Genomic DNA, 27,944 nt, shown 5'->3' on the forward strand with positions numbered 1-27,944 from the left:
TGCCCTCCACTCGGCCCTCACCCACCTGGAGAGAAAGGACTCATATGTGAGGTTGCTGTTTGTGGACTTCAGCTCTGCCTTCAACACCATTGTGCCGCAGCGACTCATCCGCAAACTCGACGAGCTGGGCCTCAGTACCTCCCTCTGCAACTGGATACTGGACTTCCTCTGTCAGAGGCCTCAGGTGGTGCGTGTTGGCGACAAAATCTCCGCCAGCATCACGCTGAGCACGGGGGCCCCTCAGGGCTGCGTGCTCAGTCCATTGCTCTTCACCCTGCTGACGCATGACTGCACTGCGACCTACAGCGACAACCGCATAGTGAAGTTTGCTGACGACACGACTCTGGTGGGTCTCATCACGAATGGCGACGAGACTCGGTACAGGTCGGAAGTTGACCTTCTGACCACGTGGTGCAGGGACAACAACCTCCTGCTGAACGTCAAGAAGACCAAGGAAATCATTGTTGACTTCCGGAAGGGTCACACAACACACCTGCCGCTGATCATTGACGGTGCTGTGGTGGAGAGGGTGAGCTGCACCAAGTTCCTGGGGGTGCACATCAGTGAGGACCTCTCCTGGTCCGCAAACACCTCGTCACTGGCAAAGAAAGCTCAGCGCCGCCTATACTTCCTGCGGAAGCTCAGGCGTGCATGTGCTCCTCAGGCAGTCCTGTCTACATTCTACCGTGGGACCATTGAGAGCGTCCTCACCAGTTGCATCGCTGTGTGGGGTGGTAACTGCACTGAACAGAACTTGAAGGCCCTGCAGCGCATAGTGAATACGGCTGGTAAGATTATTGGTGCTTCGCTCCCCTCCCTGAAAGACATTTACACCTCCCATCTCACCCGCAAGGCAACCTCGATTGCCAGAGATGTGAGTCACCCGGCTCACTCTTTGTTTGACCTTCTGCCCTCTGGGAAGAGGTACAGGAGCCTGCGCTCCCGCACCACCAGACTCGCCAACAGCTTCTTTCTCCAGGCTGTTAGGGCCCTGAACTCGCTACCCCCTTCTGCGTAGCGTGCGTAGCGTGCGGCACTGTTGCGCTATTTTCGGGAATGTCTGCTGTACGCGCACTTGCTCCTTTTTTTTTTCTGCTCCTCTTATTTATTTATTTATTGTTGTGTTAGTTATTCATTATTTATTCAGCACACTTTTGTTATACTTGTTTACTTGTTTGTCTGTTGTGAGCCATGTCTTGTCACCGTGGGATAGGGGGGAACGAAATTTCGGTTTCTTTGTGTGTCTTTGGCATGTGGAGAAATTGACAATAAAGCTGACTTTGACTTTTGACTTTGACTTCAATGGACATCACGCTACACATGTGACTCATAGCGTGTTTATTCACCAAAAGGCTGAGACGGAGTGGCTGTCTGTAACCAGGGCACAACTGCGCTCGCTATTAATGTAAAAATATTTTTAGGTTCTTCTCTGCCTTGTTTTGAACCAATAAAAAGGTGGCTGGACCACTTTTTCCAAAGTCTGAGAGCACCATGTACAAAAAAAAAGTGTTTCAAAATGAGCACAATTGGCTCAAAGCCAGGAACATACTTTCATTGCTAGTATCCATTAGCTAGCTAGCGTCCATAAAATTACTAACGTGCGCCGTTAGGACCATGGAGCTTGAAATTCTGTCTTGTGGCGAAGGGGACGTCGCGCGGCCCGTCTTGAACAAGCGAGCTCTTGTTTTTCTGCCAACATCATTTCCCGAGCCTACGCAAACATGACTTCACCTTCAAGTCGCAAACATTTTCCTCCAACTCGCCGATGAAACGTGCGTCGGTCTGTTGCAATTGCATAATTTTCTCCTCAATTTCCAAGCGGCACGTCAAAGGCAAATTAGTTTCTGTTGGCCTCCGTCCGATTGGTCACTGGCATTCGTGGGACCCACATTATTGGGCACAACAGTGAAGTCATTAAGAAGCTTACAGACGTTGTGGCAGATTAGGTTTTTCTCTTGTAATCCTGTAGATTAGCGCCCGCGCTAGCTCTCTGCCCCAGAGTGTTTCGTCCCGCTGCACGGTTTCTTTGCATCGCTCAATTTTGCTTCGGTTTTTGCGGCGGAAGATGTAAGTGCAGGGGGCCTGAGTGGAGGTCAAAGGTCACACCCACTGCAGGACGTACGCAAAACTTGGCGGGACGTGGGACTTTTTTACGTGGATGAAGGTAGGATTTGGGGACACAGTGCCATCTGGATTCAATGAGGCACGGCTTCTTTTTTTCCGTTAATATTTCGGCCGCTTATAGGCTTTGACAGCAAAACCACCAACTGACTGACCGACTTAGACCTGAGAAGATCATTCAATTCTGGAGACGAGAGCAGATGGTGTCCACCGCTCTCTGACCGGGAAATGGAATCACATTGTCGTTGTGAGGACCACAAGGACCCTGCAGAGAGAGAGGTGAGAGACAATACATCTGAGCTCAGATTTGAGGAAGGAAGGGAGGACCAACTGGGTAGACCCAAGAGGGATGGAGATGAGAGCCCTGCAGGAGACATCACATTGGAGAACTTCAAGAGCACGGCTTGTCCAGAAGGAGGAGGAGCAGAGACCCGATGGCAAAGACGTGGGCAATTGAAGAAGACTAACAGTTGGAAGATGGTGCGCTTCCAAGAACCGTCTTTAGAGAAGGACGTACTAGCAGAGAGGGACAGCTCGGCAGAGAGTCTTTTTCCGGAATACGTTGTGGAGGAGTGGACCACCATCTCCTTTGAGCAACTGTTACTCAAAGAAGACTGGCAGCACTTAACAGGTAGCGCAACCTCGGGCCGTCCGCTATGCTGCATACTTTAGATGACCTCCAGGACCGGCACCGCTGTCCTTTTTGCGCACGTAGATGACCGACTGGTGAGGAAGAAGGTTCTGGAGCCCACTGGCCCCTCAGCCCCTTGGCCCATCTGGGGCCAGCAGGTCACGGTGAAGATGCAAGCCGTCTTGGAAGACCGCACCGTGGTGGAGAAGGACGCCAAGCTGTCGTTTATTATTGGCGAAGGCGACGTGAGCCAGGTAACCGAGCGGGACGTGCGAAAGTCAGCACCCCCCCGTGCACGTTTCCAGTATTTGAGAGGAATTCTGTTTTTCATCCATTTCCATGCCATCTGTGTATTGATGAAAGACTATTTTGTAGTCAAATTGTTTCTTTTTTTTTTCACCATCTTTGGTTAAATGATGTGTGCTCATAGAAAACCATGTTGCTTTCGGTTCATTTGATTAAAGAAATAAAAAGTAGTTGAATTTGAACACTTGCCGGACACATATTGAAATTGTGGAGTGCACTGAAAAATTGGTGGTGTCACTCAAAAGAAAAATGCAAAACAAAAAATGTCCAACTATGATCCAAAATTTTGCATTATAGTGAGAAACGCTGTTTCTTTATATAAGCAAAAATGCCGTCACTAGTCAGTACCTTGAGCGCTATTCCAGGAAAAGCAGACTTCCAAGGCCGGGCTTTCACTTCAAGTCTTAGCACTGCCTGATTGTAATGTTTACCCGCAGACAACAAAATCTGCATCAATGTCCTCTGGTGACCTCATCAGTCACTCAATCATCATGGAGATGTAGAAGAATAAAGCTCTGAATTATATTTTTCTTGTAATGTAATGTAATATATAAAATAAAAAAAACAAAAATAAATAAATAAAATAAAATGTCTTAAATTTATTTATTTTTTGCGGAGGCTGGAACAGATCCACAACATTTCCATTCGTTTCAACGAGGAGAGATGATTTGAGATACAAACATGGCCACTGTACATATTTAACTCATTGAGTGCGAGTAGAAAACCTTTGCATGCTATGTTGGTGCACTTGCTGTCTGGCAACACACTTATGTACCGTGTGTGTGCATATGTGTGTGCAGGCGCTGGAGGAGTGCGTCCTATCCATGCGCAAGGGCGAGATTGCATTACTGCTGGCCGATTCCCAGTACACGTACGGGCTACTGGGCAGGTAGGATTGTTTATGGTAAACGCGGGCGGGGAGGAGTCTGGACGCTCTTGTTTTTGTTCACCGACAGCAATAGCGGGTTGAGGCCGGGGCCCCGTTCTACCTGTTGCCATGGGGGGAGGGGGGCTGTTTTTCTAGGCCAGCGGGGTTAATGAACCATAAACAGGAGCAGATGGCTTCCGCCGAGTCCCATTGAGAGGCGGACTCGGTTTGTAACCTCCCAACGACTCGCGTTACAACCGACGCTTTATAACCTTCACACCATTAAAGGGCCAGTATAAACATGGGACGAGGTTGATTTAGAATGTCATGTTTGCTTTAGATAACTTTACCAGATTAGGCCCAGACGTTAAAAAGCTCACCCGATTAGGCCAAGACAATCAAAACCTGATTTAATGAGAGAAATTTCAGGCTTAACTGCATTTTGTCATTGTGTCTAAACAAGGTTAAAAAAAAAAAAACATCAAACCTGCACATATGCATTAGACTTTAATGATTAGAGCAAAGTAAACCTAATTAGGTCATTTTCCACTACCACGCACGCCATGTGCAATTTTTGTTCCCGCTGCTGTTAAATGAAAGGCAACATGTTGCTGTTGGAGTTGAATAAAAGCAGGAAATTGGGCTTAATGCAGAAGTCAGAGACCCACAAAAACAAAAAACATGACGCAACACTCCCAATGGTTGCTGGTGACATCACATCGGGATGTTTTTAAAGCACAGTGAGCTACTGCTTCTCTGTGTGTGCGTGACAGGCGAGGCGAGGCGCAAAGATGTGTCGCAGCTCGCTCGGCCTTGCCCGAGTCGAAGTTGTGCTGGCTCAGTTAATGATTGTTTTCATGTGCCTGATTAGAAATGTGTGCTCGGGAGTCAGATGGAGGCACACCAGATGGTCCAGATGACTTTTTTTTTTTAATTATTATTTTTGATTGACCTTTAGCACCTATGCTCATGATTTGGTCAGAACTATAATCTTCATTATACGGTGTCGATGATGAGGACACCAGTAAATCTGCGCGCTGTCAATAAATGAAATATGAAATGCTGCACAGCAATTTCACATCGGCAACGGGCAGAAACACGGACTTAGCGTCGAGGTGCTAGCTGAGAGTTGACGCTGTCGTTTGACTCGGAGAACCGCTCTGTGGTACACAATGTGTTGAAGCGCATCGTTTAATTAATCGCCATCAATCGATTGTGTGGATTCTGAAGCGTGTGCTCGACATTTCGCACCGGGTGTCTGCTCAATAAGTGCACGGTCCACAATAGGTTTTCTCTTTTCATGGTAGCATTCTGTCAAAATCGATGCTTCTAGAACATGACGTGGATTGGAACCATTCGCAGTGCTGTTGCCGCTTGGTCTGCCAATCAAGGCAGGGATTTTAGCCTGAACTGGAACATACATACATACTTACATACATACATACATACATACATACATACATACATACATACATACATACATACATACATACATACATACATACATACATACATACATACATAAATAACAAGGGGCTTAAGGTTAAGCTTTGGGGAACCCCTCAAGTCATAGATTTTAGCCTGAACTGTCAGGAACAAAAAAATAAAAACAATAAGGGGCTCGAGGTTAAACCTTGGGGAACCCCTCAAGTCATAGATTTTAGCCTGAACTGTGAATAGTTTGATGATCACGCTTCAGGAGACGGTGACTGCAGGTTTGCTTGCTCGTACAAGACGAAGGCCCGGTATTAGCATTTCTGAACGAAGATGGCAAAGTGTAAGCAGCGACTGCAGCAGACGAGTGACGTAGCGTTGCCCAGCAACCCGAGAAGCATCACGCGTACTTCCTCATTTGTAAAATAGAAGCAGATGGAACGGATAGTGATGTTACGCACTGGCATGCTTGGAGGAGGGGGAGGTCATTTCCTTCGTTGGAGACGATGACAATTTATTGCGCGTGGGAGAATTCAGCAAGCGCACACAGGAAATGTGTGAGGTGACCAAGTGCTGCCCGGAGAACCGGCGTCACCGGGGACGTGTGACTCATCTTGCTGAGACGTCACCACTTGGTCATCAAGCGTGCACCTGCACAAATGTTTGACGTCCAATGTAAAGATATGACGCTTGTAACGTTATCTTTGAACATTGGCGAAGGTTGGACGTTTGTATTGGCCAAAACAAGGCAGTAGAAAAAAAAAAAAGCCTTCTGAATTGGGTGAATGTGGAAGGAGAGAAGGGACAAAAAGCATGATGGTCCAGAAACATAAAGTATTTTAGTCCAGAATAATATATGTTAATAAAAAAAATATTTCAGTGGTGCCTTGAGAGACAAGTTAAATTTGTTCTCAACCACATTCCAATTTTCTTTCCCCACTGAAATGATTGTAGCTCCATTGAGATGGTCTGACTGTCTGTCTACCTATGTTGCTGCACCTTTTGTGCGCAATATCCCTCGGTTAAATAGTACAAATGCTATTCATTAGACTGTCTAGGATGATTCGCATCGTGCGTTAGCATCAAGCAAAAGTCAATCTCAGATGTTACTCGGTGAAGGGCAGTGACGTGTGTGTAAACACGGGCAAACATCGCCTTTACTTTTCTGCCGTGCGGTCAATTTGCAAGGCGATACAAATCAGAGGAAGGTGACATTTTCTCGGTGGAAATGATCTGTCCCGCTTGCATGATAGCAATGTCAGCAGCGACTTGAAGGGGAAATTAATTTGCTGCATATCAATTTGTGACATTTATTGCCCGCCATACATGAAAAGATTTGCTGTGGTCAATGAATACGCACATCAAAGCGTCAAATAGACGCTTCTGGTCAAATAGAAGGTCCTGCCCGAGTTTGTCATCACGACTGACTTGAATAAGCAGCATGGTGGGGAGAAAGTCTGCCTTGCAGCTTGAAATTGATATTCAGACAACAAATGTAACAGATTATTTTTTTCATACATAAATTGGACTTGACTGCTTGAAGGCAAATTGTCTACCTGGAAAGATCGGTCGGTCAACTCTGCTTGTCCAAAAACTTGGTCAGTGTGGCAGCACGCGAGGAAAAACAGCTGTGACGTCTCGAGGGCGGGATTACGGCGAAGCGCCTTTACACCGACGTCGGCGAGCTGCACATCCACGCCAGAGTCAAAACGGACAGAACCTACGTCAACACGCCAATGAATGAAAAGAAACAAGACGTGCCTTTTTGGAAACCCAAAAGTGTCCAGCTGAGGATTTCATTTCCTCTGTCAACATTCAGAGCCCTATTTTGGTACGCTCGGCGTATGACTTCATTTTCACGCCAGCGCAAAATGAAGCTTACAGGAAGTCATTTTAGACAGGCTAACAGGAGGTCTATTTTGCCGCAGGGTTGCTTTAACACAGGTTTAGCGTTTGAATTTCAAATCCAGCAACAGGCAGAAATAATAACTGCAAGCGCTTGATTCCTCAGCACTGATATAGAAAAATGATGAGCTGATTTTAGGGCTTAGGGCAAGGTGTGTTGTTGTCACTTGATGTTCAGTGTTACATCATAGACAGCCTTCGCCATATTGTGCAACGGGAAGATAAGAGACAAACATGCACAAGCTGTGCTGCCTGCATCATGCCTTGGGATTTTTTTTGTTTTTTATGGCTGGCAAAGTGGAGGGAATGAACAGTTGAATTTTATTTTGAACGATGGCAATTTCAAGTTTCACTATGAGGGCTTGATTTAGAGCACAGTCCCAGTTTGAAGGGCACACGTGTCCGAGGGATCCGAGTTTTGCTTTTTCCATTGGATTTTAAATTTTTCTCCCACTTTCCAATTGATTGAGAATCGGCCTCGGAGAAGCATCACACTCGAGCAAGCACGTCATTGAGGAAGTTAACTAGCTTAGCGCATTTATCGATCCGGACAAACTCAGCCATCAATGGCTTCGACGACGGCAGCAGGCTCACCTGGCCTGGCTGGCCTTGCCTGGCTGGCCTTTGTGATTGTGAAGTTTGTGTGTTTTCCAGAGAGCCCGACATCCCCGCCTGGGCTGCCATGCTCTACCAGCTGCAGCTGCTGGACGTCAGGGACAAAGCGGATCCGCTAAATTTGCCGCTATCTGACCGCATCCGCCTCGGCAACCACAAGCGGGAAAGAGGCAACTTCCACTTCCAGAGGGACGAGTACGGCAAGGCGGCACGAGCCTACTGCATGGCGCTGGACGTGCTCACCACCTGCGGCCAGGGTACGACGTCGCCGAGTCAGCGTTTAACACACGAGTTTGACTCGGTAGCCTCAGTTTGAGTCCGAGCCGCCCGCTGTTACTGGTCTGCTCTGTTTTGGGAGACAAAATGCTTGAGTCGGGTCAAATAGGCCCGGCTTGATTCCTGTCTATTGACTTTCACTTGTTCTTCTCATGAGCCAATCAATGGCCATCGGGACAATCAAACAGTCCTCCCGAGTGGATGGAAATCGCTGCTGTGGCAGCAGGCGATATTCAATCCCGAATCGGTGGCGTTGCAAATGTGAATGGAGTCGGCCGCCCACCAGCGACGGCAATATCGAAGCCGAGTGGCGTGTTGAACTGCCAATGTCTTTTTGCATAATCAACAATGGGACCTCCTTAATGACACTAATGGTCGAGCATAGAGGCGAAATGCAAAATTGCCGGATGACACGCGAGGTATCGAGATGTCGTCATTAGCACACACGAGGAGGCGGCGGCACTCTACACGCATGTGTGTGAGGCAGCAGTTGCGTGTAGCTCTCGGGTACACGTGTATCCAAAAATGTGAATTGTTGAAAAGGATATTTTCATTTTTTAAGTCTTCCCCCTCAGCAGATGCCATCGGCGGCGCCAAGGAGGAAGCGAAGGAGGAAGCGCAGGAAGTGCGCGACTACCGGGTCAAGTGTTTGAACAACCTGGCCACGGCAAAGCTCAAACTGGAGAAGTACAACGAGGCGCTCCATGCCAGCTGCGACGTCCTGGCCCTCGACCCCAACAACGTCAAGGCCCTCTATAGGGCGGGGAAGGTCAGGTGCTCACCCTACCCATTTCAGAGCTCTTCCAGCACTTTACAAAACTTACTTTTGTCTCTTTTCATCCTAACTCGTTGCAATTTTCTTACTCGTTTTATTTGAATATCTGAATATTTGAAATGACGATGAGGATGATTTCAACGGAGACAATCTTGACTTTTAACATAAATATTTCCAGATCCAGATAGTCGATAGAAGTGAAACGTTGGCCTTTTAGATTCACCCTCCAGTGCGCTCTCTCTCTCTCTCTCTCTCTCTCTCTCTCTCTCTCTCTCTCTCTCTCTCTCTCGTAACGTCAGAGCTCCAACTCTCTCTCTCTCTCTCTCTCTCTCTCTCTCTCTCTCTCTCTCTCTCTCTCTCTCTCTCTCTCTCTCTCTCTCTCTCTCTCTCTCTCTCTCTCTCGTAACATCAGAGCTCCAACTTGGTGTCGTGGAGCCCCGCCAGCATCTCTGGTCCCAGGTCAAAGAGACCGGCCTCCGAGTGTGGTCTACATAGGGGGCAGGTGTTGATGATGTGGTCAGCTGTCTCTTTGGGGTCTCTGTACTCACATGCCGCACTGTCCGTTAGTCCCCACTGCCGCATAGACGTGTTGAAGCGCCCAACACCAGTTCTTAAGCGGTTTAGTGTGGTCCACTGCTAGCGAGGTAGTTCGTCTCCTCCTATGGCGCCGTCTCCTGGTTCCCAGATATAACGGTGCATGAGGGAGGGGCCAGCTGCCTCCCACTCCTGCTTCCGAGCTGCTGCCAGCCAGGCATCTCTGGAGATGTCTTCAGGGATGGAATTGAGCATCTCTTGCTGGAGCTGGAGTTGTTGTAGTGTTGTGCAGGATGTGCCAGTTGTTATTTTTTGCCTTCCTGGCGAGAACGAGGGCAGCAGCCTCTCGCTGAAGGTTGATCGGCGCTATTCCCGCGAGGACAGGCAGGAGGGACACAGAGGTGGGTTTCAGGCATCCTGTTATAGTTCGGAGGGTGTTGTTAATTGCCACATCCACCTTTTTGGCATGGGGGCTTCTGATCCAAACTGGAGCACAGTACTCTGCTGCAGAGAAGACCAGTGCTTGGGTTGATATCCGCAAGATCTTAGCAGAGGCTCCCCACGTTGTTCCAGCAAGGCGGTGGATCAGTGCAACCCTGGATGTCATCTTTGCCTTCAGATCTTCGAGGTGTTGTTTGAAGGATAGGGTCCGATCCAGACGCACGCCAAGGTACTTCAGGGCTTGTTGAACCTCCAGGCGTTTGCCCTCAATGCTCACTGCCAGTTCTCTCCTTGCTTCCCTGGTGCTGAGATGGTATGATGCACCAACAGTCTTTCCAACGCTAAGCTGGAGAAGCCACTTTTGAAGGTATGCTGCCATGGTGCGCATGTCTTCATTCAGGCCATCTTCCATCGCCTTCCACGTTGGTTGACTCAGCATGATGGCAAGATCATCTGCATAGCCATACTTTCTGGATGCTATGTCTGGTAGGTTGTATATATAGATGTTAAATAGTGTTGGTGAGAGAACTGACCCTTGCAGTACCCCGCTCCTCAGTCTACGGAGCCTACTACACTGCCCACTGCTGGTTTGGAGAGTAAAGCTGCGGTTGAAAAGCGTCTCCATAATGAACTGCACCATATGCCAGTCCGGTACGGTCCTCAGCAGCTTCAGGTGGAGTCCCCGGTGCCACACGGTGTCATATGCGGCAGTTAAGTCCAGGTATACCACTCCAGCTTTCTCCTTATCCTGGAAGCTGTTCTCGATGTCTAGGGAGAGTAGGGTAATCTGGTCTGCTGTTGACCTTCCGTGACGGAAACCAGCTTGTTCCCGTGGGAGTTGTGAGTCCACCACTGTCTCTGTGCGGCTGTGTATCATTCTTTCCAAGATCTTAAATGGGACACTCAGCAGTGAGATGGGCCTGTATGACTTGGGGTCCTCCGCATCTTTGTTTGGCTTCAGCAGAGCTACACCAGATCTTCGGGAGCTTTAATCTCCGGTAGCATGATGTGAAGAAAGCTTTAAGCCATCTAGATGTTGTTGGGCCCTGGTGAATGACGAACTCCGGGTGAATGTTGTCACGGCCCGGGGATTTGCCCGGCTTTAGCTTGCTAATGGCCTCACTGAGTTCCTCTGCTGTAAAGGCTCCGGAGAGATTGAAATCGACGTTGGCCGCTCTTGAGATGCAAGACACCTCACGCGATATCAGTCATGCAAAGTCTTTGTCTGGATCCAGGAAGCGGCCATTCTTCAGGAGTTGGGAGGCAATGGAGTCTGCAGTGACTGGGCATCTGTGGGCTGGTGTATTTCTGCCTGTGAGGCGGTTGATGGTCTGCCACGCCTTGCGGCTGGAATGGGTGAAGTCGACTGATTCAATGACTTCTGTCCATCTCGCCTTGCGGGTGGCGTCCAGCTTTTCGAGCAGTGCTGCTGCCGTTGCGTCCTCCTCTTCTCTGGAGCTGGCTCTCTGGTGTTCCCTCAGGAGGCGGCTACACTCCCCATCCCAGCCTGGGATGTAGTTCCTGTTGTACCCACGTGGGATGGTCTTCTTTGCCGCACGCAGTAGGACCTGGCAGTAGGCTGCATAGGCTGCTTCCACATCTGTGGACTCTGGGTCTGGCAGGCCGGCAGACCTCCTTTCCGTCTCCTCAGTATACGACTCCCAGTTGGCTTTTCGGAAGTTCCGTCTCTTCACAGGCTTCCCTGGCACCGATTCCACCAATGATGGAACTTTGATGATAGAAGGTTGGTGGTGTGAGCGGGGGAACCTGTCAAGAACACGCCTCTCCGGTCTTGGGTTGTTGCTGCGGCAGATGGCGAAGGCCAGGTCCAGGTTGGTGGTGGTGTTCCAGCGTGCAGAGAAGAAGGTTGGGGGTTCCTTGGGGTCGTACAGTAGCAGGGCATCAGTGTTGGAGGCCCATTCGCATAGCGCCACTCTGCTAGGAGTTGAATGGTTGTACCCCCAGTCTGTGTGCTGGCAGTTGAAATCACCTGCATAGATTGCGGCTGCAGTTACAGATGGGAGTGACGTGGTTACCTCCGATAGTGGGGGCTTGTAGACGTTGATGACTGAGGTTTCCTGGATTTTAGTAACCAGCCACTCGATGTTGAAGCCTGGTGGGGATTGGCTACAGGCCGCCCAGCTTATTCTAGTGCGGACAAAGGTTGCCACACTTGATGTTGATGGACCCGGCGAGATGAAACCCAGGAATTTTGAGGATGTTGTTGGTCGTGCAGTGCGTCTCTTGTAGGAGCAAGACCGCGGCCCCATTGGAGTCGGCCAGGTGCCGAAGGACTTCAAGTTTGGCGGTGGTAAGGCCCTCGACATTTAGTTGAAGCACCGACAGGCCTCGGTTTTTGACGGTCGGGATGACTGCCCGTCCACCGTTCCTCAGTCTGCCGGCTCTGCGTTTGTTTGGCGACATTAGTTTCGCAAGCGGGACTTGCGCCCTGACCTTGCTACTCACAGGGAAGACCGCGTGAAGGTTGTCGTCCATCTTCCCCACCCTCCAGCTATAAAAGATGTTAAATCCATAAATGCAATGTTATCTTACTCATGTAAATGTACTTTATTCACGTGCTTCAATTTTATTACAAAAAAAGGAAACATTTCCATTACAAATTAAAACAAAAAAAGAAAAGAAACTACTTCTATATCGTTTAATTCCTGAAAGTACGAAGCGAGCAAAGAGATTTTTTTTAGACGCACGTAAGAAACAATGGCCATGAAAAACAAAAATAGCGCTGATCGAACCATACCTTAATGGAGCATCTCTCCCGGTGTGATGACGCTCCGCCCCAGTGTACAGCAACCCCAAACGTTTGACCTCCTCACATCCGGAATTTCCAAACGAACAATAATTCCAAAAGAATCCAAATGAGGTCGTTTTCAACCTAATGAATGGACTAAACCCCATATAGTCAAGTCCCGGGGCTGATAAACGGAGCATTAAGACGTGTGCATTTATTTTCCCAAACGAATAACACGGCAAATAACTCATAACATAAAGGGAACCAAAATAACCAAGTATTTTTCCTGCTGAACACTGTTGGCTTACTGTCAAGCCCTGCCATATTGAAGTTCACCAAGTTATATGCTTCCCACTACAATGCATGAGAGTCCCTTTAGTGGCATGGAGGGAAATTACATCCACGCAAAACGAATGCAAAAGGAATAAACTGAGCCGATTCTTGCACTCAACAAAGACTATATAAAAACATAATTAGAAAAACAACTGAGTCTAGAAAGCGAGGAAAACAAAGCATTTTGGAAGAAAAAAGAAAATATAAAATCCTTCTCCTGCCCGCTGGAATGCTTTTAAAATGGATTTTTTTCTGCAATAAATGTGCTCTGGTCTCAGATCCTGTCCGACCTGGGTGACTACGCGGAGGCCATGGAGCTGCTCAAGAGGGCCCTGAAGCTGGAGCCCGCCACCAAGGTAAGACAAAAACACAACCCAACTCTGTCACATTTAACGTCATTCATCAGAAAATGAAATGCTCAAGAGTGAAGGAGAGTAGCCAATTTAGATATTTTCAAATCGTTCGACTTCTGGAATTGACCAAAAATTTCTAATTTGGGCCATCGTGTGTGCTGTTTATGGTACACTTCAGTACACACTTTATTGTTCTGCTGCCACCAGCTGGCCATTTTAAAGATTACAACACATAGTTGTAGTTGTTTATAAAAAAGGGGGGGGGGGGGGGGGTATTTGTGATTTTCGTTCTAAAATATGCAATGTGTTCCCCAGGCTATCCACGCTGAACTTTCCAAGCTGGTGAGGAGGCAGTCAGGGGGCGATCGAGAAGCGAAGCCCGCAGCGGTGCTCGGCTACAACAGGGCCCCATTTCTCCTCTTCCCCTCCAAGCAGACAACATTGGTGAGATAAAAGTGCAACGTCAGCGCATGCCAAATGTTTGACGTGCGTGTTTCTTGTGCTTCAGAACATCTCGTGGAAGTTTATCCTCGCGGCTCTGGCGGTGGCATTGGGCAGCTTAGTGACGTCAGTCATCCTCACTGTGAGAAATTGAGCGCCACCTCATCGGCGGGCGACGCTCATTTTCACTCCAGTTTACAGTGCGCCATTGAATACTACATACTGTGGCCTATCTCCACTTTTATCATGAAGGTCACTAATACAAAGACAAAAGGCTTGCCTGCTGCTCTTTAGATGAATATGAGTCTAAATCAAGGTTGAGTTCCATTTTTTGTCTTTTTTTTTTTTTTGCACTCCACACCTCTCGTCAGAAGCAAGTTTGTACATTGGGAGCGATTCTTCTTCAAACATTTGAAACCCTACTCCTAATATGAATGCCCAACCTTTATTTGTAACCCTGCTCCAAAATCCTATTTTAGCCCAAATTGAAAACTGTTAGGACCATTTGACAAAGTTACATATTTTTGTGAATGGTTTATTGGAAGTATTACAATATTATAATATAATAAATATAATATAATAAAATTTACAATAAAAATATTTTTTGGTTATGAGAAATTATAATTTTATTGTATGATTTCAAAACTCTAACCCTAATTTGAAAAACTAAGAGGAAAAAAAAAAACAAGAGTGATGGTTTTGAGGATTTATTAGCAAACTGATAAAATAAATAAATAGAAATTGATCAAATGCTCCTGTGGTGGCTGATGCCATCATGTAACCTAGCAACAGTATTTAGTGAAACACTGCATCATCATCATCATTAAAATCATCATCACAAGAAGAGGAGGCTCAATACAGAGGTAAGAATCCCACCGACATGGCCAACAGAAGACACGTGTGGAACAAGTCCAAAAAAATAAACACATTCATTTCCAAAATTATGAAAAAATACAAACAATTATACAAAGATTCCCAATGTACACTTGTTCTTTATTCAGAGCGCTACAATGCTTCTGAGCATATGGAAGATAAAAAAAAAAATTAAAAAAAGTCAGGTGTGGGAATCACAGGGTCACGGGGTCATGTGAGGACAACACTCGAAGGCCACGGTCATGACTGGACGCTGGCAAACAGACGCTTTGACTTGGGGCAACGGCGCAATTCTTTGAACATTAGCCATCTGTGTTCTTTGGATGAATGGACCCTTTTTTGTGCTCCACCCACTCAAATGACAGCTCCTCCCGGCTCCGCCCATTCCAAACACACAAAAATCCATATGCAAAATTAATGAACAAACAGGAATGCATCATGAACTTTCTTCCTAAAAAAATTGCATAAGAAGGCATGCTTTGACAAGGGAGTGAGGGGCTCACATATTTTCTTATAATACTGCTCAAGTGAAAAAGTGCATCACCGCCTGGGCTTGGTCATCATGACAACCTGGCAGACTTGGCAACCTTTGACCCCTCAATGAGCGGTTGATCAGGTTAAAAAAAAAAAAAAAACTAAAAACATTTAAGGCAGTAGAACACTGAGCGGCCAATGAGGTGAAGGGGGTGGGTCCACGCGTCACAGTGCAAGTCGAGACAAATTGAAGGCACTCGAGGTACCTATTGGGGGGGGGCGGAGTCGTGACCATGAGATATGCAAATTGGCTGGCACGAGTTGTGACCTCGAGAGAAGAGAAAAAGAAAACGCCAACAAATGAGGCACCATGAATGACGGAGCGGAAAGTGAGCGTCGCCTCCTACGGGTTCTTCTTGTGCTTCCTCCGATGTGGGAGGAGTTAGGTGGCATCACAGAACCAGAAGAACCCAAGTTGTGCTTTTTTTTTTTCTTTTTTGTCACCTATCAGGCGGAAGCTTTAGCTCCGCCCCCGGCGCATTTGATGCGTTTGGCAGTTGAAGATGGCGGCGGGCGGAGAAAAACACGAAGCACTTATTCCCAACACCAGGAAGACGTGAACACGTTGTCCTCAGAAAACAAAAGCACATCACACGGACACACCAATGACGACTCACAACAACAATGCCACTCTGGCTACGCCTGTTCTGCACCTGCCTTTGTGGGCGTGGCTACAGCAGGTGGGGTGGGGGGGCACTTCAAACAAAGAAGTGAATGCGTGGGCGAGTTAGGTGGGCCGTTCTCTTGCACTTCCTTGTTTGAAGGGCAATGGGTCGGTCGGGGTTGTCTGCCGGCTGCTATTGGACCCCCTCTGCGACACCCCCACCCCCATCACAAACCGCCGGGACAGGCACACTCTGGTGTGATGGACTTCTTTCGAGCGTTCTCGTGACAACGTCTATGGCTAAGTGGGCGCGAGCGCGCGACCAAGCCGCTATCTACCATCGACACAGGCTGACGATACGACGCAAACAAACGACATTTACACACATTGGCAACTTTTTTTTTCTGTATCGTATTCCAGGTGAAGGCGACGCTCACTCGGCTGGCAAACAATGCTGGGAGGGTTCTGAGGTTTTGTCGTTGCTGTCGCTGATGTCCTGTTTGTCCCACGTTTCCGGGGGGCCGGCGGCGGCCGTCTTGTCCTCGGCGGCGTCGGCGGGGGAAAGACGCGTCAACGCGGCCGTACCGTTGGCGGCGTGCGGCGGCGCTTCCGAGGAGGCCGCCTCTTCCACCCACGGGGACGCAACAGTCTCGTCCTCCGCCCGGACGTTGTTTTCTGAGTTAGCTCCTCCCCTATCATCCGGGGCCTGCGCAAGGCCACCCTGACGGTCGGCATCCGCGGCGGCGGCGGTCTCGCTCCTCTCCGGCACCTGCTCACCGGCTTCTTCGCTCTCACCTGCGTCGCCGCCCTCCGCCTCGGTCGCAGCCGGCTCGACTTGAGGCGAGGCCGGCTCGGCTTCGGGCGGCGCCGCCGTGATGTCTTGGACTCGGCCGTCCCTGCCGTTGGAGTCGGACGCCGACTGGTTGAAGTTGAAGGCCTGAATGAGGCGGACCAGATGTTTGACCTTGTCCAGGGACAGGTGCATCTCCTTCTGGCAAGCCAGGATGCCATTCTTGGTCTCCATACACTTCTGCCAGCGGAAAGACATAAGTGGAAAAGTCAACAACAAGCTAGCACGCGACCTGCTTCGTCAAGTTCACTTCATAGGTGGCGAATGATTTTTGGACACAATGTCCTCAATGTGCTGTTTCCCCCTCCCCCACACACACTCAATTTTTACTAGCATTACAAATGGAGTGCACGATATACTTAAATATTAAAAAAAATTAAAAGTAAAAAAATAAAAAAACGCTATCACTATAATCAAGAAACATACGGTTTTCCAAAATGGCACCGTCCTCGAACGAATAAATAAGCGTTTACCGTGATGGAGTTGCTGAGCTGCTTGACTTGTTGTTCCAGCTGCTCACGCTCCAGTCGCAGCTCTGCGCTCCACTTGATGAGCTTCTGCTTCTCTTCTTCTTTCGCTGTACGAACAAGCCGGAGCACGGCATCGGTGAGCCGACTGTCTCCTATGGCGAGCGGCCGCGCGGACCGACGCGCTCACCTTCTTTGTAGGCGATGTAGGAGTGGACGATGGCCAACGTTCCAGGCCAAGGAATGGCTTCTTCTTTCTTGAGGATCTGCCGGGAGAAAGCGGCCGGCGTGAGTCAGAACGGGAAAAGATGCGACGGGGATCAGGGGGAAGGCGAGCTCCGCCGACGGGCACGATGGAGGGGGCGGATGCGTGACACAAGGAACGGGACGAGTGTGCGGTGTGGATGCTTACAAAGGGTTGAACAGTCCTAAAGCGGGCCGTTACCTGATCTTGGCATTTGGGACAGATCCACATGCCTTTAGGAATGCTTTTCAGGGGCGGTTCCAGGCAGTCCAGGTGATAGACACGAGAACACGTGTCGCACATGAGCAACTGGCCACTGCGTCTGCACACAGTGCAGAAGTCCTCATGGATGTCTCCCTGCGAGCAAGAATCGGACCAATCAGTCGCCCCCGGAGCTTTAGTCGGGGTGGCGGTGCGGGGGGGCCGCTCGTGCGCTAATTTGGCCGAGAGGCTGTTCACTTTGTAAGACTGATGACATGTGGGTGGATGATTGACAGACTACTGACGGAGCCGACCGACGGCGGCGGCTTTTTCCGCCCCCCCCTCGGTTACTTACATCCCCAGAGCTGGGGCTGGGCAGGGGGAGGGGGCGGGCGGGGCTGGAGGGGGAGGTCGGGGTGAGACAGCCCAGCTCCGGGATGCCGCCGTATTTGGGTGGGCGACCTGGGTGAAATGAGACAGACGACAAAGACGGAAAACAAAACAAAAAAAACAAAACAAAAAAAGAAAAGAAAAGAAAGATGGAGAGGGGGAAGAACAACAAGAGTCTGCATGACATACCTTGGAAAAGGAGTCGTCGTTGGCTAGCGTGAGGTGGGGTGGGAGGGGGGAGGAGGGGCGGGAGGAGGAAGGGGAGGAGTCAGAAGCACAGACAGTGTTAGTGCACACGGCGCCACCATGCTCGTGACGCTCCTTTGGCGCATACAATCCAGAGGAGGGACTCGCTGAGCCTGCCGCTCGGACAGTTACGCCATCTTAACGTTTTGCTTTCGCAGGACGGACGAGTCGCTTTTTTTTGCCGTCGACGGAGGTGACTCGACCCGGCCGCTCAGTCGGACGCGTGTAAATCGTGTTAGTGGTGCGAGTGAGTCAGACGTGACGGCAGCGAGGACATGAAGCGTGTTAATAGCAGCATGTGGAGACACACGACATGGGTGGGACTAGTGCCGACGCCTCGGCATTCTACGAGCGGGTTTCGCCACCGCTGCCGCTCGGCAGTCACGCGCTCAGTCGCCGGGTGGACCGCTGATCGCGGCCAGCTTATACCGACCTCTCTTCCGGGTCCCCAGGTGCAGAGGGCTGTTCAGGTAACTCACAGCGCTCTTTTTCCTCTGGAACACAAAACAGCAAGCACGTCACTCCGGGTCCGCTTGACCATGGACGGTCAACTTGAGGAAGCAAAGGCAACCTCGGACCGCCAGCACATCTTCACCTTCACACGGATTTACCTCAGGCTCAAACACGGCACCGCTGTAGACCGGGTTGGCCGTCGTTCTCCTCTTCCTCTCCTGCCTTTTGCTCTGAATCTCTGAAAAGAGCCGCAACAGTGAAAACCCTTCCTTCCTCCAATATTTGGGTTAAGGCCAAAATCCATCCATCCATCCATCCTTCCTTCCTTCCTTCCTTCCTTCGAACTGTAATACGAGCCATGTGAGCGGGGTGAAGGCTCACCTTCCAGGTGGTCATGCGTCACCAGACCCAAGGACACCATGAAGGCCAGTTTCTGAAAGAAAGACGCACATGCAATCAGACAAGCAGCGCAACGCCATTGCTACGACGTCACCCGTGGCCTACCTCCGGACTCTCCTCCTTCTTGGGCCTGGGAGGCGGAGACAAGGACGGAGTCGACGAAGAGGGGAGCGTGACCGTCATCTTGTGCTCGGCTGCGCCGCCCACTTTAACAGTCTGCCGAGGGAAGACGCACGGGTGACTCGTCCGGACGCCGCACCATTGGCGCCGCTTTTACCTACCTTGGGTTCAGCAGTCACGCCACCCATCTGGGGCGGCTGGGTGGGGACGGAGGCAGGGTCGGGCGCCCGGGCGGGGCTGGCCAGGCAGGCGGCTGTGGTGGGCGCGGCGATAACGATGCCGGTCAAAGGGGCGGAGCCCGTCTTGACGCAGGGCTGTCCGTTGACGATGCGCAGCTGGTGAATGGGCGCGGCGGACGACAGCGAAGGCGACAGCTTGGTGGCCAACATGACGGGCCTTTGCAGCAGCTGGGGCGCCGCCATCATGGGCGGGGGAGGGGCGGGAGCGATGGGGACGTTAGCGGGCAAGGCGGGCTTTGGTCTGACCTGCTGAGCGATCACCACGCATCAGTAAAGCGCAACGATGACGACGGCTAGACGCTTTCTTACCAGCATGGCGTTCTTGGAAACCAGCCTCACCGGCTCCAAGCTGTGAGCGCTCAGTTTGCCCGCCACCTGCAGGTTGATGGGGGCATTGTGCGAGTCGGCTTTGGAGATGGCGGTGGTTACCATGGTGACGGTGGCCGGGCGTTGGGGCAGGATGGAACCGGGCAAAGAAGGCGTGGCCGCAGCTTTCAGCACTAGAGGTAGCGTCTTGGTCGTGAGGACCGGCGTAACCGTCAGCGTCTGGCGAGTCCCATCAAAAGAACAACACTTCAAATGCGAGTTCAGACATAAAAATATCTGCACCCGATGCTCGCCTCCGGCTATTTTGGGGAACATCTTTTGTGATCCATTTCCTACCTGCTGAAGTCCTCCAGATATCTGCTGAGTCTGCACCAGGTTGGTGGGCTTGACGTCGCCCCCTACAGGAGGCGCGTGGACCTGCAGCTGCACTTTGGCTTCTGGTTCTTGCTTGACCAGTAGCTCTTTTCTCAACTGCTCCACCACCTTTTTCTGTTGGAGTACAATGTTCATTTTTATGTGAGGTGAAATGTTCTGGCCCGTTTGGGAAAAGGACGAGCGGCACCGTCGTGTCCTTGAAAGGGACTATATCTGTCGCATTGTGTTGTCGGTATGTTGCTCGTCTCCGCTAAAAATGAAGTCTGTCCTTTGTAAACAACTTCTTTGTGACCTTTCCAGGCAATTTCCATGTTCGCGTCTCAGTGCCGGTTTCCATGGAAACCAGGGCGACGACGACAAGTTCAAAGAGCTCAAAGTGTTTTCAAGTACGCCATCGTGGCGTTGGTCAAGCGCTGCATACTCGCCCCATTCCAAGGCAAATATCTTCCAGATATGAATAATGCGCCGGTCAATCCCAACATGAGTTTGAGCCTTTCTGGCGCTTTTTTTCTGTTCCTCAGAGGAGCAAGCCTCAAACACGCACGTGATGAGACACTCGATGAAATTTTGTGTCGAGTCCAAACCTCGGCCGGCAGCACGTGTCTCTACCTGCTTCTCACTCAGCGCAGTGATCTTTGCCTGAAGTTCATGAAGTTGCTTCTTCAGATCAGCATTCTGGGAGACGAAGAAAAAATTGGTCAAGTGACAAGTCATGTGACTGCTTATTCCTGTGACTGACATCGCAGGCGAGTTTACCTGAGGGTCCTGTTTCATCTGGGCCACCAATTTCTGTGGGCAACACACGCACGCACGCACGCACGCACGCACGCACGCACGCACGCACGCACGCACGCACGCACGCACGCACGCACGCACGCACGCACGCACGCACGCACGCACGCACACACACGCGCACGCACGCACGCACACACACGCACACACACACCCCACGCACGCGCGCACACGCACACAGCACTGGTTAATAAAAAGAGAATAGAATGAGAATCCATTTCAAGCCAGTCTCAATTGAATCGGATGGCGATTGACTGGTAAAAAAAAAAAAAATAATAATAATGTGAGGGCCGCACTGATGTTCAACTGTCGTATCAAGTTGCGGGATGCAAATGGCCCCCAGGCCACACGTTTAAGACCTCCGCGTTTATATTCACTCTCGGTCAAAGCGTGTTTGTTTTGCACATTGCCATTTAATTTGCTGACCGAAACGTTCCTCAGGCAGCAAAAGTGAGCGGAGAAAAAAGTGGCACCTGATGGATCTGGATCTCCACCTTCAAAGCCTCCTGCAACGTCTGTAATTCCATCATTGACGCAGTCAGTCTTTCAGCTGATGGATCAGCCTTAAGACACAAAGCAGAAATGAAAAGTTTTCGGGCCGTTGCCGAAGCAACGCGTGACCTGTGACATGATGTTTCCGCGACTCAAAGCTCGTAAAGGTCAGACGAGGTTTGGGAGCCGTGACAGTACCTGAACGCCGTCTCCGGTGGGAAAAGCATCCAACTGAAGCATGAACGTGCTGCTGAGAGAGAGAGAAAAGCGTTCCAACTTACTCAAGTTTGCTAAAAGCACATTACTTGCCAAGAGCGCTTTTAACTTTTCCCTGTCGGGAGACAAAGTCAAGCTAACCGCAACGACGGTGAAGAAGGCCAACTTCATAATAAACCTTCATTACAAAGTTATATGTGGACAATGAGGCCTCGGTATGCTTTTATTTTGCAAATTATTATTTTGCAAATTATTATGTTTCGACGGAGGAAAATACACACAATATAAATTTAAATATAAAATGCTGCTTGTCTACATAAAAAAAAAAACCTATTCGTATCCTCAGTTACTCAATAGAATTTTCAGTAGGATATCCAAATGCCAAGGTAGTAGCAGATAGTTGCAGCCCAAGTATTGCCGCATATGCCCAAGTCACTCCTCCTTTGACTAAGAAAGATTGAAGTAGTTGAAACTCTGAAAGTTTGTGCCTGTCCGTTCATCTGTGTGCATGAAATGTGTTATGATGAAAAGTCATTTATTGAGCAACTTATTTTAGTTGTTTTTCTTTATGCGGTGCACGCGTGACTTTGTGTTGACGGTGGTCTTTTGAAAACATTTTTATCTTGTTAATTCACTTGTGGCAAGTTAGCTTTGAATTAAGTCAACATGTTTAATGTACTGTAAATATCCATCAACTCAGGTTTTGGGATGAATCGTATGGAATAAATGGGGACTCACCACCTGGCTGTGGGACTGGACTCTGCCCCTCTGCCCTGCACAACAAACACACGACAGCTATCGATCATCAACGTCTCATCAATACACCAGCAAAACACCAATGTCAGACATTAGCTTGCTCAATCAATGACTGATCAATAAGTGTCAATCGGTTGACCCAGTCAAATGAACCAATAAAGGTGTATTGATGACTGATATGATCTGTTCGTCTTAAAAGTAATATATAAAACAATGTAATATAAAAAAAAAAACTTAAAATACATAAATTCATTCCATAAATCAGTTTGTCAGTGCATTATCGCTACGCATGGCATTTATTAGAGAAGGCATGTTGCAGTAGTTGTATTGATAAAAATCAGGTCTAAAAGGTAGAATTTGTGTACCGATGGAGTCCTATAACATCATCACAGTGCGCCGTCCCTTCCCCTCCCCCGCCCCCTCCCCACGCACACTTCTTTGTATCAGCACCATATATTGGCAGTAAAGAATTTCCGTTGCTTTCTATTTCTATCTAACTTGCAACGAAACTTGCCCGATGAATGCTTTTCCAAGTTGAAAAGTTACACACGACACTCCTTAAGGGCACACAGGTGAGCGCATGTAGGGGGCGGTCGCGCGCGGGCCGCCGGGTTAATTGGAGTAATTGGAGCCGGGATGGGACGTCAGGTCTAGGGACGTCGCTGGCGAGGAGCCGTCGCGGGCCGCGAACACGGACGACGGTTAAGATGGAAGTTTCACTTTGTGTTCCAAGCACTCAAGTCAAGTGCTGTAATAAATGTTTTATAAGAGTCTTGTTCATGGCCAGCCGGGTGCTCCAGCTCTCCTTCCGAACAGTTCGGGCCGCCGCAAGCGCGAAGTCCGTCGTCGGTTCCGGCGGTCGTTCTCAGCCTCACCCGGTCCAAGACATCGAAAGTGACGGTAGCGCCGAATGTCGGAGAATAAGTGGACGTTAACGTTAGCTCGCTAGCTAGTTGACGCTATTCGCCACGTTAGCCTGGCAAGCTAACGCGGCTAAGTTCTCCCAAAGATGAAGAAGAGGCGACAGGAGGCCGGCGGAGCGCGCTTTGACACCCGGCCGACAACACGACGGCCAAAGGGTGGCGTACGGATGCCTCCGAGGTGGATCAAAGGCCACCACCCACGCTGGCCACAGAGCTGCGAGCGAGGGATAAGGAGGCTACGAGCCGCCTCTGGCTGCCCAACTTGTGTCGGCCTCTTCCTCGTCGTCGTCCTCCTCCTCCACCGCCTCCTCCTCCTCCGCAGGAACTCCGACAAGAAGCCGCAAAGAGCGCAACGAGGCCCCCAAAAGAGCCCGGAGGCCGCACGCGAGCATGCACACGGAGATGGGGACGGGGTCGGGACGGGACGGGACGCAACGAGCACCAACTTGAGGCGAGCGAGTGAGGGCGACATTAAAGTTAGCAAATGGAAGAGCTCGATGTGCACTTACTCAGCAGCAGTCCTCCTCCAGATTAATTCAATAGATATCTCCAACAACCCGATCCACGATGGAACAGAAGCCCATAAAGAGTCCCACTCGCTCCTTCCCAAGCACCGCGACGTAGTTACTAAATTTTAGGCTTACTTTAGTCAAATTCGTGAGAAAAGACACAAACTGAAGCTACAAAACAAGAACTCTTGTTCAATCTCATTCAGCTCGGCCTGCGCACACCTCATATCGCTCCGCCGCGGAGGCCTAGCAAAACTACTTGTCTGTCGCCATAAAGCCGCTTCGGCCGCCATCGGGTCGTTGATATCAGTGACGCTAATTCCGAAAGTTAGTCTGACAGCGTCGGCCGACCCCACCGGCCCGCAAAAAGGTGTCCTCCCGAAGCGGACTAGTTTTTGTGTCGGTGCGGCGAATTTATTTCACTTTGCCTAAGGAACGGCGGTGCTGCGTCTCCCATTGCCTAGGGAAAAGACCCGGATGTAAACTCAGTGAAACTACCGAAAGTCAACGTGAGCGCGCGAGCGTTTTCACGTACGCGCTGCATCACACACGCACGGGACACGTCTTCTCTCACTCGCTCCAATAGTTACAGTCTGTGCGCAGATCATCTACATACCGTTTTACGTATTTGTACGGTAGTGGTGTATGATCGCCTTAGAAGTGGATGAACCCCCGTTTTCTCGTGCACTTCGTGTTTCTCACGATTAATTCGTGGAGCCACTCACGTCGGTCATGACACGACGAGTGGACAGTGTAGCACTATTTTTACTCACTTTGTTGTTCTGCACCTCTTCCAGCAGGGGCCGCTACAGCCATTTTCCATAGCGCTTCTCCTCCCTCGTTTAAGAGGGTCGGTCGCCTGGGTGAACTGGGGCCAGTGGCGCCTCCGGAAATGTTTCACAGGGGTGGCCGTGCAAAATGGGGACATTTAAAATCTTGGGATGGCACACCAAAACTAAGAGCCACCATTTCTGGATATTGAAATGTTGTTGTAGTAAATCGGCCAGTAAGAAAACTATATCAGAAACTGCCCAGTTAATGCCTCGTGATATATTTGCAACTCGGAAACGTACGTGCACTAGAACGCCCCTTTAAACTATAGGAGGTCCGAGTTGTCAGGAAAAAAGGAACCCATGAGTCTGAGGCATTAATCTGGTCTTTGTCAAGCTTTCACATTAGCTTTAATATTTTTTATTAACATTCATGAACGTTCTTTTTAGTTCTTTTAAGTTTTGGTTGACAAAGTCTGAGCATTTTATTTTATTTTAGTCAGAATAGTCTATTTTGGTCTAGTTTTAGTTGACAAAAACGGTTACTTTTGTCCAGTTTTAGTAAAAACAAAACTGTTATTTTAGTACAAACAAAACTGTTATTTTAGTCCAGTTATAGTAAAAGAAAACTGATGACATTTTATTTCAGTTATAGTCCAAGCTTTTTTTTTCTCTCTTTAAATGCTGCAATTCTTCAGAACCCTGTCAATATAGAATAACTCCCTAAGAGTGTTGACCAGGGGTTACATTAATGTCTCGACTTACCTCCATTTCATTATGGAATGCCTTGAGGATGTCTCTTGAGATTCGCGGTGCGTGATTTTGTGGCCGTATTACTCCCCATCTTTTCTTCCCACAAGATATTCCGTTTTCTTCTCCACGTCTATGAAATGAAAGTGTGTCCAAATGTAATTTCTTCTTTTTCTCCCATAGGGAATCCTTGACTGGCCGGCCATCGGTCCATTTTTGTGTTAAATTACGCTAATCGGTGTTATTCATACACCGCAGCTGCAGCGACTGAACCAAATACGAGCGCGAGTCGAGCTGGAGGAAGTGACGTCACTGAGCTCCAAACGAGACAGGAAACAGAAACACACATCAAATAATAAAACTCGTCGAGATGTTATAACATTTAGTCACACCTCGTTATGGTTAACATAAATGAAAAGACCTTTCAGTATTTTTATTTTGTAAGCCATACCATTTTTTTAATTTGATGCTATTTTTCCAAACGTTCGCTCGCACCGCTCAAGGTGTCATAACTTAATAAACATAACTACTCATTATTTCATGGAAGTTGGTTGTGTTTGGACCAGCAGAAGCTTTGAAGGCCTTGACTGGGAGTCACTGATCAAATCAACTAAGAAAAAGTATGATGTCTCATAAAACAGACCTAACATGACGTCAAATGACAGCATGTATGAGGTCAAGTGACAGCATGAATGATGCTGTTTGTATGCTGTCATTTCCAGTTGCCATATTTGAAACGGCAGAAATCAGCTTCTCGACGTTGACCCAGACGCCCCTCATTTTCATCACATGATGAAGCCCGTTGAAGTTCAGACGGGCGGGTCAGGGCAGCGACATCGCAGTAGGCGGCGAAAGGTGCTCCTGAATGTGGGGCTGCACAGAGCATAGCAGGCGGGGTCCACAGCGCTGTTGACGTAAACCAGCCAGAGACCCGCCTGCCACAGGACGTCCGGGATACGTACGTGACAGAAAGCGGCCACCAGCGCCATGGCGTTGTGCGGCGCCCGGGTGACGATAAAAGTGAGAAGGATGGTGAGTATGGTGCGAGTCACCCTTCTCTCCCTGACCGCCCCCCGATGCCAGGTGGAGGCGGCCGAAGACAATGCCGCCGAGGCCGCCCGGTGCCGTCGGGACCGAGCCGAGTCGTCGCCCGCACTGTGAGACGGGCGCAGCGAGAGGGCGGTCCACTCCGACGGGTCTGCACTCGCACGCGCCCCTCCGCTCCTTCCAAGTTTGAATCTGCTGGAGAACGAGCGGTCGCCGGTAGCCTCGCCCCGCAGGGAAAAAGCAGATGTGCCGACCTGGTCCCCCGGCGGCCGCCGACGCGCGCTCAGACGCCGGCGGCTGGCGGCAGATACGTGGCTGTACAGGCCCACCATGGCGACACCGGGCAGGAAGAAGGCGGGCAGGGTGGTCCCGAGAGTGACTACGGGGCTAGCGAGCAACCGCGGGTAACATTCCGCTTTGGGGACCAGGCGCTCGCCCCCGGCCCCCTGCCAGCACAGGATTGCCGGTGTCCATAGAGAGAAGGACAGCAGCCAGGCCAGAGCGATCATCAGGGCGGCCGTCTTGCCCGTGCGCCTCAGCGGGTAGCTGAGCGGCCGGGTCAGGCAGAAGAAGCGGTCCAAACTGATAAGCAGCAGGTTCAAGACGGCCGCGGCGCTCACGCTGTGGTCCACGACCAGCCAGAGGTCGCAGAGGGCGGCTCCCAGCGGCCAGGAGCCGCACGCCGCGTAAAGCGCGTACACGTTGAGGGAGACCGCCCCCACTAGCAGGTCGGCGGTCGCCAGGCTCAGCAAGAAGTAGTTGTTGACGGTACGCAGGCGGCGGTTGACCTTAACGGAGAGGAGGACCAGCGAGTTCCCCAGCACGGTGACGGCGCTCAGCGCCACCGTCACGCCGGTGAGCAGCAGCAGCTGGGCAGCGGAGTGACCGGAGGTGTTGAGCGTGAGGCGGAGCCAGCTGGAGGCGTTGCCGTCTGACCCGTTTGCCATTTTCTTTCAAACCACAGAAAACTGACGTCAATTGTACAAATAGAACTTTTGACTTACCCACGAAGGAGCACCGACGCCTCCAACTTGATGTTGCATGTGCTCGCCTCACTTCAACAAGTGGCGTGTGGTCCCTCCTTCTTGCTCCTCCTCCTCCTCATCATCATCACATCTACCCTCATCATTTGTTTGCCAGTGAAGACAGTCTGCCTAAAATCAGCGATTGCTTTTGATAAATGAGGCTAAAAAAATACATTAACACAGTCGTGTGGATTAAGTGTCATTTTATATTCATCCATCCATCATTCTCTCCATTCTAACTAACATAGCCATCACTCTCATGTCTTGCAAAGAAAACAAATGGTTTCAATTTGAAACTTTCAAACAAGAGGAAGAAGCCGTTGGAGTCTCCACGTTCTTTAATGACATCACATCTAAAAATCAGAGCAATGACTGGTGACAGCGGCATTGTGGCGCCGGCAGCGAGAGCGCCACTGCGACCAGCGGCTTTAGTTTAGTGTTAACCAGTCAAGTAAAGCCAGGAGGACCTGGGCCAGGTCACCATCCAAACCCTCACAATCACAAGTCTCACTGCACTTTTCAAGGTTTATCACCCGCACACATACACGCACACACACTCG

The 27,944-nt window shown here is 49.9% G+C and overlaps 3 protein-coding genes across 11 annotated transcripts; 1 reads left to right on the top strand and 2 right to left on the bottom strand.

Annotated features, from left to right (window-relative positions):
- Positions 1-1,990: 1,990 nt before the first annotated feature.
- On the top strand, positions 1,991-15,297 carry fkbp16 (FKBP prolyl isomerase 16). Of its 4 annotated transcripts, XM_049722141.1 has the most exons (9): positions 1,991-2,164; positions 2,246-2,752; positions 2,837-3,006; positions 3,859-3,947; positions 7,920-8,137; positions 8,732-8,925; positions 13,267-13,344; positions 13,657-13,785; positions 13,850-15,297. In XM_049722141.1, the coding sequence occupies exons 2-9, from the start codon at positions 2,350-2,352 to the stop codon at positions 13,934-13,936; spliced, it is 1,368 nt and encodes a 455-aa protein (XP_049578098.1). In that variant the 5' UTR covers positions 1,991-2,164; positions 2,246-2,349; the 3' UTR covers positions 13,937-15,297. The 4 variants fall into 4 exon arrangements, with proteins under 4 accessions (XP_049578098.1, XP_049578097.1, XP_049578099.1 ...); XM_049722140.1 differs by having other exon boundaries at positions 1,991-2,752; XM_049722142.1 differs by having other exon boundaries at positions 1,991-2,752; positions 8,735-8,925.
- On the bottom strand, positions 14,477-24,218 carry phf21ab (PHD finger protein 21Ab). Of its 6 annotated transcripts, XM_049722084.2 has the most exons (19): positions 23,793-24,216; positions 22,343-22,377; positions 21,587-21,638; positions 21,370-21,459; positions 20,861-20,893; positions 20,714-20,779; positions 20,066-20,218; positions 19,712-19,948; positions 19,325-19,651; positions 19,149-19,259; positions 19,026-19,077; positions 18,803-18,882; positions 18,625-18,685; positions 18,135-18,157; positions 17,911-18,017; positions 17,556-17,676; positions 17,301-17,376; positions 17,117-17,220; positions 14,477-16,823 (listed from the first exon to the last, which is right to left on the bottom strand). In XM_049722084.2, the coding sequence occupies exons 3-19, from the start codon at positions 21,626-21,628 to the stop codon at positions 16,227-16,229; spliced, it is 2,280 nt and encodes a 759-aa protein (XP_049578041.1). In that variant the 5' UTR covers positions 21,629-21,638; positions 22,343-22,377; positions 23,793-24,216; the 3' UTR covers positions 14,477-16,226. The 6 variants fall into 6 exon arrangements, with proteins under 6 accessions (XP_049578041.1, XP_049578040.1, XP_068507310.1 ...); XM_049722083.2 differs by having other exon boundaries at positions 17,911-18,157; positions 23,793-24,218; XM_068651209.1 differs by lacking the exon at positions 18,135-18,157 and having other exon boundaries at positions 17,556-17,711; positions 17,911-18,134.
- Positions 24,219-25,738: 1,520 nt separating this feature from the next.
- Positions 25,739-27,815, bottom strand: LOC125970135 (muscarinic acetylcholine receptor M4-like). Its single transcript, XM_049722155.2, has one exon. It carries the CDS (start codon positions 27,304-27,306, stop codon positions 26,122-26,124), a length of 1,185 nt encoding a protein of 394 aa, XP_049578112.1. The 5' UTR covers positions 27,307-27,815; the 3' UTR covers positions 25,739-26,121.
- Positions 27,816-27,944: the final 129 nt, after the last annotated feature.

This window comes from Syngnathus scovelli, chromosome 6, assembly GCF_024217435.2.
Source record: "Syngnathus scovelli strain Florida chromosome 6, RoL_Ssco_1.2, whole genome shotgun sequence".
NCBI classification, from domain to species: domain Eukaryota; kingdom Metazoa; phylum Chordata; class Actinopteri; order Syngnathiformes; family Syngnathidae; genus Syngnathus; species Syngnathus scovelli.

What these genes read in the sequence shown, in the direction of transcription:
- fkbp16 (XM_049722140.1), top strand. Translation starts at nt 2,350, where the DNA reads ATGGAATCACATTGTCGTTGTGAGGACCACAAGGACCCTGCAGAGAGA. An exon ending in GCGAAGGCGACGTGAGCCAG is followed by an intron (nt 3,007 to 3,858) that starts GTAACCGAGCGG and finishes ATGTGTGTGCAG; the next exon opens with GCGCTGGAGGAGTGCGTCCT. An exon ending in GCTCACCACCTGCGGCCAGG is followed by an intron (nt 8,138 to 8,731) that starts GTACGACGTCGC and finishes CTTCCCCCTCAG; the next exon opens with CAGATGCCATCGGCGGCGCC.
- phf21ab (XM_068651209.1), bottom strand. Translation starts at nt 21,628, where the DNA reads ATGCTTCAGTTGGATGCTTTTCCCACCGGAGACGGCGTTCAG. An exon ending in CTGCGCTGAGTGAGAAGCAG is followed by an intron (nt 20,219 to 20,713) that starts GTAGAGACACGT and finishes GTACTCCAACAG; the next exon opens with AAAAAGGTGGTGGAGCAGTT. An exon ending in GACGCATGACCACCTGGAAG is followed by an intron (nt 18,883 to 19,025) that starts GTGAGCCTTCAC and finishes GGCTCTTTTCAG; the next exon opens with AGATTCAGAGCAAAAGGCAG.
- LOC125970135 (XM_049722155.2), bottom strand. Translation starts at nt 27,306, where the DNA reads ATGGCAAACGGGTCAGACGGCAACGCCTCCAGCTGGCTCCGCCTCACG.